This window comes from Zea mays, chromosome 9 (genome assembly GCF_902167145.1).
Source record: "Zea mays cultivar B73 chromosome 9, Zm-B73-REFERENCE-NAM-5.0, whole genome shotgun sequence".
In the NCBI taxonomy this organism is placed as follows: domain Eukaryota; kingdom Viridiplantae; phylum Streptophyta; class Magnoliopsida; order Poales; family Poaceae; genus Zea; species Zea mays.
The window spans coordinates 25140474-25151144 of record NC_050104.1 but is presented as its reverse complement, the minus strand read 5'-3'; the positions used below and the strand labels follow the sequence as shown (position 1 = coordinate 25151144).

The 10671-nt window shown below is 37.4% G+C and overlaps 1 protein-coding gene across 1 annotated transcript; it reads left to right on the top strand.

Annotated features, from left to right (window-relative positions):
- The first annotated feature begins 8571 nt into the window (after window positions 1–8571).
- Window positions 8572–10083, top strand: LOC103639832 (protein FAR1-RELATED SEQUENCE 5). The gene is made up of 6 exons (XM_008662526.2): window positions 8572–8770; window positions 8846–9186; window positions 9268–9330; window positions 9400–9480; window positions 9589–9657; window positions 9733–10083. Exons 1-6 carry the CDS (start codon window positions 8572–8574, stop codon window positions 10081–10083), a joined length of 1104 nt encoding a protein of 367 aa, XP_008660748.2.
- The last annotated feature ends 588 nt before the right edge of the window (window positions 10084–10671 follow it).

Here is a 10671-nt window from a genome sequence, read left to right as displayed (position 1 = left end):
AATCTTGTATGAGATACGATTAATTTGTTTTTACAATAAACCTTGCTTGTTTGGCAACTGATTTATATAGAGGTGGATATTGAAATCTAATAAATGGTGCGTATATTGCTTAATAATGTTGCGTAACTGGAACTACAAAACATCGTATATAACTTGTGGGATGATCGTATAATTTGTAATCTATATACCAGTACTGTTGATAACGACAGCAGTGAGTCAGGCGCGAGAGTAGTCTGTTGTATCTGATACGAATAATCTAAGATATAAAGTTGTTGAAATCTGATAAATAGATCGTATATTGCTTACTAATGTTGCATAATTTGAAGTAGGAAACATCGTATATGGCCTGGATGATACTCGCATATAAACATATGGTAATATTAAGGAATGAGGTATACATATAACATCTTCAGAACATTAAAACAGATCATATTTAAAGCACACAGAAGTGAAAACATCTGATGTTCACATATTCGCGACATAACCATAAGTATCCAGCCAACTAAAGTTCACAGAAAGAACCTGGGTAACACCCCTAACACAAAGTAGCATGACATTTGTTCTGAAAACAGCACATATAAGGAAGCTTCCTACAATTGTTAACTGAACAAAATGGCCAAAATACCACAGTACGGTACATTGCCCACACCATTGCTTAGATCTGACATAGTTCACTAATTGCGCGCAAACATAAATCTCTGGATATCTAATGGAAGTGGCAACGCCTTGTTGATGCGATGGAATGTGAGTTGATGAAGGGCATGAGCACGTAGGTCTCGGGAATTGTCCTGCAATAAAAGCATAGCTTGCATTAGACACGTAAATAGCTAACATGAACAACTGATGACAACCGGATTATAGAAACAGTTAGCACAGACACTTACTGGTTGATTGAAAGAAGATATGACACCTGCATTGTGATCATAAGATTTCATGTAACTCATCACAAAAAATCCACAGTCATTTGACCCTGTCCTCATTGTTGGGCAGTTAGATGGCATATCCAATGGAAAATTACCAAACTTAGGAAATTCTGCGTTGGGGCAAACGTGTTGTAACGCTTTGCTCAGCCTACTCATTATCACCCTAGCCCATGGGAATTTCCTACCACCTAAATAAATTGGATCATAATGATAGTCCTTCCATTCGGTGCCACCAAGTTGTATACCATAGGGATTCGAATCTAAAATGTGTATAACCCGGTGGTGTAGATTGATCACATACAGTGTCCAATGACCCCTGCTAAGCATAGGTACCATTATCTGTTGATGAGAAAAGTAAATATAGGTTACATGTTGCTGTTGTAAAGTCATGATAATATAAATGTACAGTTAATGAGCTGATGAAACTGTGAACAAAATGTTAATGGGACGTACCGACTTGCATTTATCCAGATTCACCAAAGAAGGCAATGTGTTGTACAAGCAATTATGTAGGACATTTTGATCAAACGGCTGAGGATTCTTGCTGTGACGTTCCTGTTCTTCAAAATTTAACAGAGCCTATAAAAAAAAGAGTGTGTAAGTATATTATGTGTATAGTTACAATAACTGTGAAGAAGAACCTACCCCAACGTTGACATCAAGTATTAATCTGTTAGATGTCAGAGTTCGACGATGATTTTTAGAATCATCACGAACACACTCTATGAAACACTGCATGAAGACATCCTCAAGACATTTACCCTCCGCGAAAGATTCATAAATATCCATACAGTTTGCACTGTAATCACCGTAATCAATAACTACCCTGTATGATGAACAAAGGTATAGATTCTTATTTCATAAATGAACCAACTTATAAATACGTTATTCGTAATTTGGGTTACATGTACCTGCTTTGGTCAATGTCCTTGGAACAAATTAAATCCCACAGAGAACGGATACACTCTTGCTCTGTAAGCGGTGGATCAGATCCAGAGTTTGTAGTACCTTTGAGTGTATCAACCTGAAATGCAACATGGTTGTAAGTGGTTGAACATTAAAAAAATCAGTTTAATATCATAAAAAGCATTATGTAATATGTATGTTATCATACTGACATGAGGAGTTGGGGTCTGGTCAAAAACTGGCCCACTGTCATTTTGTTCCATTTCCTCTGTTGCCATTGCACCTCTCTACACAAAGGTATATAATTAGTATAACTGTGTTGTATGTATAGTAAAATGTAATTATAACATGAGACATGGACTGCTAACAAACATTTTTTCCGGTGTCACGTCAAATTTGGGCAAGCAGGTGCAAGCTGATGTGGTTTGAGGTGTGATATTTGTGTTCCTCAAACTTATGTTTCGAACATCAAAACAGAAATCCTGTTGACAAAAAAAGTGTGGTTCGCATACTGCTAAAAAGAAGTATGCATACATGTACGTATAATGAGTAAAAATAGTATTGTCGTTGGACAAATTACCTGTTGATCTGAAACCACATCCGATTCGTCGGGAAAGGTCTCAAGGACTGTACGGATATGCTGTTGTCTTTCGTGAATTTCTTCAAACTGAGTAGCACCCAGTTGGGTCTCAAGCTGCGAAGCTTGGGATGGCATATCGGGTGTGGGCTGGGTGGCATCAACTGTGTGTCCTTGTACACAATTATATTGAAAATAATATATGTCAAAATTTGAATTATAAATCAAATGTTGCTGTGTATACTTGACAAAAACATAAGCTGTTAACTGTACTTATAACAAAAAACGTATGCACATGTCAAAAGATAAAATGTTCTGAATAAGGAATACCTGCTGAATCAGCCGAATTCCCCGGTTGCTGTGGCTCATCCGTCTCGTTTTCCAAATTTTCAGACTCGGCACGTAGTACCTCGTCTATCAATTCTATAAACTTGTCTGCTATGTCATATTGCTTGACAATAATTTTGTCGATGCTGTCTTTTATGGCTACGCATGACTTGTCAACCTCCAAGTCATATGCAGCAAGAATATCTGTGAATTTAGATCGATGACGATGTGGGAGATCGTTGATCTTACTTGACATCATCTCTTTGATAGATGGAAGTTTGATGTTAAAAGTTGGCCGAGGCATGGGGCCAGGGCGCGGTGCATCAAAAATATTGGTCCTGCACTCCGGCTGGTTGTTGAGCAAAAAATAGTAAGAATCCATGTCCACCTTCGTATTCTATTTGTTCAATAAATAATCATAAACAATGGATATAATACATCATAAACTTGCCTCAGATTGGCGATCGATCTTAGGTCCAACTGCATAGCATGTCTCCGTCGAGCTTCGGAACTAGAAATAAAATTGTAGTGACTGTGAGTAACCAACTGTGTAACTGTGCATAACCAACTGTGAAAATATGAATAACTTACTTCACAGTGTCCGAAAGATTCAGCCCCATGGCGAACCTTCCTCTTGTCAGCTTTGGTCAAAGCTTTTATGCTATTCTTATCAAAAAATTTAATGCGAGGTGTGCCACTCTTATTATGGGGGGCAGCGGCTGTATGCAGGTGATCCAAGTAGTACAACTACATTAAAAAGAATTACAATGTTCAATAGCAATGTAAGTAGACATAACAAACATCGTAAAACATGTTACATAACTACCAAAAGTTAGGAACCAATAATGAAATAAATGTGCATACGGAAAAACACTATACTTACAAGGACAACAATGGAGCATCCATATATAGTCGTGGAGACATTTGTGGTGATCCGGTTGTGCCACTTCTTGGCAGCTTCACATAGATCATTAAAAATCAACTGGCACCAGTCGATCTCATGGAAACGGTGCATTTCTTCTGTGAGAAGCACCTCATGATATGTGATGCCCCAGCTAGCAGTTGGAAACAGCAAACGGTTGAATAGAATGAGGAAGAAACATCTGATTGAAAGGTCATCATCCTCGCCTTTCCTTAATCGATCCTGTAGAAATGCCACATTGAACTCATCTTTGGCCACACCAAGCTCTGCCCTCAAGTTGCTTGCTGCAACTGCTTCATCAATACCCAAAGGTTTACCACCTCCATGATTTGGCACGCCAAGAATAAGATGAACAATATCCTTTGTGATCTTGAGTTCCTTTCCTGGACCAGGACGTATTGTCATATCCTTGGGGTCTAGCTTGTCCATCAACCATTGGAGGTGTGATCTACTGCACAGCGCATCTACTGTCATATCAAGAATGGAAGAGAAGCCTTTACGTCTTATAGCCTCACGTTGTCTTTCATTCAAAATGTTAATGCTTGCAATGACATCTTGAGGGTTGCACCTCACATTAAGCCTCTGTTAAACAATATACAACATGAAATAATTTTGTTATTATGAAAAAAATAATCAGAACATTACAAATATGAAATTGTTTGTTGGGTATGCATAACATTAACCTGTCGGGGTAGCTCCTCATGTTTAACCCTCTTTGTCACGACTTTTCTTAACACTCTTGTGTGGCTTTCAGAAACATTGCGCTTCTTCATAGCTGGCATGAAGTCATCTTCATCAGAATCAATCTGAACTGTTTCATTGGTCACATTTTGACTGTCAGCATTTGAAGGATTTTCAACTTCTGGACATGGATTAGGATGTTCTGCAGAGGGAATGTCTACACTGAAGCACTCCTGGCTTGACTGGATTGTTATACGCTTGGGGTTATTTGGAGGACGGTCGACTTGCTTCATTTTTTTAAATTAAAAGCTGCATACATAATATACAATGTTGTAAAAAATAAAAGGTTATATATGCATATGTATTTATGGTGTGGTATGATTGAATCAATTAACCTAATTGTTTTAACTACCAAACCTAAAACATCTGAATATACTGTTCTCTATTTACATTTGCATACACATACTGAACTGTTTCAATTATTAGGAAAACTGAATATGTTTCAATAAAAACAACCCTTGCTGTGACCAAATAAATGTGTTAGCTGTAATGCTCTGAAATACATTAATGTATGCACTAAACAGATATGAAATTTTAAATAAAAAATATACTCTACGAATAACAACTAGTTGACTGCTCATTTACTAAACACATTTACATAAAAAGTCTGAATATGTTTGAGCAAAACAAAACTTGCTATAACCAAACTGTATTGTCTGTGACCTAGTGTAATAAATAATGTCTGTTTTGTAATAATACAAAACTGTATATGATTCAATAAAACATGTACTGAACTGTTCAAAAAATAAGTGAATAACAGACCTTGCTGTAACCAAATAATGTATTAGCTGTAATCATCTGAAAATACATAAATGTATGCACTAAACAGAAATGAAATTTTATATAAAACATATACTCTATGAAAAACAACTAGTTGGCTGATCATTTACTATACACAGATGCATACATATTCTGAACTGATATACCAGCATAACAAACTGAATATGTTGCATACAGATGCATACATGAAACACATTAGCATATATGATCTGTCCTGTTATACGTTCATAAAAATCTGAATATGTTGCATACCATTGCATACAGTTGCAAACATAAAACACAATTTGCCTGCAACCTGATATGTTTGAGCAAAACAAAAATTGCTATAAACAATCTGTATTAACTGTGAACTGGTTTAATAAATAATGTCTGTTTTAAAATAATAAAAAACTGGATATGATCCAATAAAACAATACATGCTGTCACACAATGTATTAACTATAACAATAATGGAATAAATAAGTGTATGCAGTCACAAAAACAACTAGATGACCACCCAATTACCAATTGAACATAATATGATGCAAAAAAATTTAACTAATGTGCATAAACATGTAACCTAATGTGCATAACCAACTGTGTACATGAGCGTAACCGACTGTGTAAGTGTGCGTAACCAACTGTGTAAATGTGCGTAAATGTAATACATCAACTGCATAATTAATGTCAACCCTAGCCGTGATCCACACAATGCAAAATGAACAAAAAAACAACTAGTTTGTTGACGGTCAAACTCGATCCAATGAAATGCGCGCGAGCTAGGGTTGGGAAGAACACACCGATTGGAGCGGTGCCCGTTGGCGGCGGCGAATGTTGAGGATGGCGGAGAACGTGGAAGCAGTCGGGTCGGCGGAGAGCGAAGGAGCAGAACCGTCGCCGGAGAAGGTAGGGTTTTCGCCGGTCGCCGAATGCAGCGGCGCGAATATTGCAGCGACGATTGGGAAAACCGAGGGCGCGCCGCTCAAATGCCGCTTGCGACTGGATCGACAGCGAGCGGCGAGGGGTTGGAAGAGTCGTCGGAAAGGGGAGCGGAGTCGCCGGGATGGAAGAATCGCCGGAGATTCCTGGAGTCGTGCGGGGGTTGGGGTTTTGCGGTTATGGAAACTGAGCCGGGAGCAAAGGAGCTAATCGCGGGATCACGTAGGTATTTATATGGAAACCGAAAGGTCAGTCGGCTGTGAAATGCAGGTGCGTTCATATTTGGCTGGGGCTTCCTCTAGCTAAATAGAGCCCAGGGCTCTAAATACATATAGTATATAGGGCGTTGGTAATTGAAGCCCTGGGCTTCATATAGGTGCGCGGAGCCCCAGCCAGACGAGCCGAACGTGGTCGAACCGAATGGATCGATCCAGGCGGCCCGTTTTAATGCACTACAGTTATGCAAGTATAATAGGTTGTATAACTCAAGGAGGACAGCACCTTAATACTATGCGTACTATTGGTGATCATGAACAGGACACACCAGTGATTCTGCAGAGACATGTAAGTAATATTGAACTGATTTGAATTTTCAGTATTGTACGTTGAATTGTATACAGTATAAGGCAGCTAGAGATGGTGTGACATTCAGTATTTATATTGTGCATACACTGTGAAACTTTTGGCTGAAAATTGTTATGATCTACATACAACATAAAAATATGTAGGGTACCATAGATGATACAATTTATATTTTTTGCACAGGAAGTTACAATTGATCCGAGATTAGTACCTAAAGTTGGTATGACATTCAGTGGGGTGGATGAAGCATATAAATTTTATAGTAGGTATGCATATGAAGTTGGATTTCCATTGAAAAAGTATAGGGAACGAAAAAATTGTAAGTGGTTGAATTGCTCGATGGAAGGCAAAAGATCAGTAAGGGGAATATCAAACCCAAAGGTACGTAGTACCAGTTCGAAACGGACACAATGCAAGGCCGGTATGAAACTTAAAAAAATTTATGATGATGCAAAAGAGACAGTTATATCAGTGCGTATTGATCTGTTGCACTTGGATCATAATCATGAATTTTTTAAAAAAGATACCGAAAAGAATCAATTACAATGCAACAAGACGCATGATCCTGAATACATGGAGTTCATAAGTTCAATGCAAGAGAGTCGAATTCCGCAACATTGTATTATGGATTATGTATCAGAAATGCACGGTGGTCCTGAGAGTGTGCCTGTAACAGCACAGGACATGTATAACCTGTAAGTTTATGATATGTTCCGATTGATATACATAATTGATATATGCTGATTGTTGTTTCTGCCTAATGCTAAATTTTCACAATAATTTCAGGAAAAAGGCAAAGCAACGAGAAAGAAATGCAAATGATGTGGCAAAGCTACTATCCTTTTTTGCATCCTGCAAAAAGGATAATCCACAATTTTTCTCTGACTTCCAATTGGATAAAGAAGGCAAGATTTTAAGCATATTTTGGTCACATGCAAGCCAGCAAGGGGATTACATTGATTTTGGTGATGCGGTTACATTTGACACAACACATAAGACTAATCTGTATGAAAAACCACTAGGTATGTTTGTTGGTTCAAATCACCACCTACATTGCACCATATTTGCTTTCGCATTGTTGGGGGATGAAACTGTTGATACATTTGAATGGGTATTCAACGCCTTCAAAACATGCATGGGAACCGAAGGGCCACGAGTGATGCTGACAGGTACGACTGATAATAATGAATTAAATGTATATACATCAACTATGGCTTAAATTAGATATTATTTTCTTTATATAACATGGAATAAGATTCGTACAATTGTGTCATATATGTTTGCAGATCAAGATCCTGCAATGCCAGTAGCCCTCGAGAGGGTTTTCCCACACACAATACATCGTTTATGTCTATGGCATGTGCAAAATAGGTATATGCCTTTTCTAAACGAGTTGTATGCAAGATTTGAGGAAATGGACTTTAAGACACGGTTTCAATCTATAATACATCATCCTTTGACTGAGTTGGAGTTTGAGACTGTATGGTCAATGCTACTTGAAGATTTTGATCTGCACGATAACAGTACTCTGGATAATCTGTATGGAATACGTAAGGATTGGGTGCCTGCTTTTTTTAAAAATCATTATTGTGGTCTAATGTTGTCTACACAGCGTAGCGAAAGCATGAACAGGCTTGTCAAAAGTGCACATGTTGATGCAAATACTCCGCTTCATCAATTCGCCAAGCAAATGATGAAACTTCTACACAGTAGAAAGATGAAAGAGTCAAAAGAAGCAGTGGGAAGCATGGTGAGGATAAAATTGTTATGTCGTATATTGATACTTTAATATAAGTGTAAACTAATTTGCATTATATATGCCACAGGGTCAAAAGGAAACGAACACGCTATACATGTTTGAGATAAGGGTTGCAAGAACATACACAAGGGCTGTGATGTGTAGATTCCAGGAATCTTTGAAATATGCAACCGCATTCAAGATAATGCACGACGAAGAAGGGGGTGCAAATGATTGGGTAGTGCAACATACAACTAGATCGAATAAAATTGTTTGGGGACAGCACCAATTCAAAGTCACAGCTGATGAAGATGCAGGAAAGTATACTTGTGAATGCAAACATTGGGAACATACAGGTATGGAGTACTAAAAGGTAAATATATACATTGAAAACATATGAACAAAATCTTAAGATCATTATTGTTTTATAGGGCTATTCTGTGTACATGTACTACGCGCGTTTATGCATCTTCAGATTGACCGGATACCGAAAGAATATATTTTACAAAGATACACCACCTCTGCAAGGCAAGATGTTCCGTTTTCAAGAGATGATAGGAATTTGAAGGGGAAGGATGGAGAAACTAAGTCATATAGACAGAAGATGTTGCTTAAAAAGGCAATGAAAGTAGTGCATCATGCTAGTTTATCCAAAGCAGGAAATGATAGAGCCCTAACAGTAATGGATGAGCTTCTCGAAGTACTTTCGCGTTTGGAAACAGATATAGACGTTGAGGAAACTTGTGGAACTAGTGGAGGAGATGGTATACAGGTATGTAATGTTTTAATATGTATGTTGTAACATATTATTAATCATATTATATTGATGAGGTGTGAAACAATAAAATCTCAGGACGATGATGAAGCCAATAGAGACAACGAAAAGGATGATGAATTTGACGAAAGGAATAACAAGGTTTGGATCGTACTGTTGTTAATGTTTATTTGTAAATGATGTATAATGATCTTTCATCCAAATTTTCAGGAAATTCAAGACGTATCTATTATACTTGAACAAGGTGTGGCCAATGATCAAATACATATACCAGTACGTCCATTAGAAGAGGTAATGTCTTTAACAACTTTACTGATTTGCAGTTATACATATACATGATTTATACGTTTGAGTTATTGGGTTATGATTGAGCTTAACAAAATGTGTTGTCAATTACAGGTTAATTTGCATGATCACGCAATAATGAATGTTAGTGGTGTCAGTGAACAAAATGATAATGCCAGAAAGGTAATAATGGTATAAATACTGTATGTTGGACTACATAATATTATATGCTGAGAAGTATTTACTTTTGAATTGCAGAAACTGGAATTTGCAGTCGATGGGATAAGCTTGGCAAGACCAAATAACTCAAGACCCAAAGGAAGAACAATAAAGGGGAGTGAAGAAAGGGTTATTAAATTGGGAGCAAAAGGTACAAAGAAAATGACCAGGAAATGTCAGAAGTGTGGAATTGCTGATGGTCACAACAGTAGGACATGTTTGTCAATGGAGGAAAATAGACAAAGGTTGGCAAGCCTTGCTGGACGTAAGAGAGGACGACCTCCAGGATCTAGGAACAAGGGTGGCAGTAAAGCTCCTGATTGGAATGAGACAACAACATCTAAAAAACACGTAAATGAGTTCGATAGTAGTGAGTCAGACAGTGATTAGAATCTTGTATGAGATACGATTAATTTGTTTTTACAATAAACCTTGCTTGTTTGGCAACTGATTTATATAGAGGTGGATATTGAAATCTAATAAATGGTGCGTATATTGCTTAATAATGTTGCGTAACTGGAACTACAAAACATCGTATATAACTTGTGGGATGATCGTATAATTTGTAATCTATATACCAGTACTGTTGATAACGACAGCAGTGAGTCAGGCGCGAGAGTAGTCTGTTGTATCTGATACGAATAATCTAAGATATAAAGTTGTTGAAATCTGATAAATAGATCGTATATTGCTTACTAATGTTGCATAATTTGAAGTAGGAAACATCGTATATGGCCTGGATGATACTCGCATATAAACATATGGTAATATTAAGGAATGAGGTATACATATAACATCTTCAGAACATTAAAACAGATCATATTTAAAGCACACAGAAGTGAAAACATCTGATGTTCACATATTCGCGACATAACCATAAGTATCCAGCCAACTAAAGTTCACAGAAAGAACCTGGGTAACACCCCTAACACAAAGTAGCATGACATTTGTTCTGAAAACAGCACATATAAGGAAGCT

What these genes read in the sequence shown, in the direction of transcription:
- LOC103639832 (XM_008662526.2), top strand. Translation starts at nt 8,572, where the DNA reads ATGTGTAGATTCCAGGAATCTTTGAAATATGCAACCGCATTCAAGATA. An exon ending in CAGTACGTCCATTAGAAGAG is followed by an intron (nt 9,481 to 9,588) that starts GTAATGTCTTTA and finishes TGTCAATTACAG; the next exon opens with GTTAATTTGCATGATCACGC. An exon ending in AAAATGATAATGCCAGAAAG is followed by an intron (nt 9,658 to 9,732) that starts GTAATAATGGTA and finishes TTTGAATTGCAG; the next exon opens with AAACTGGAATTTGCAGTCGA.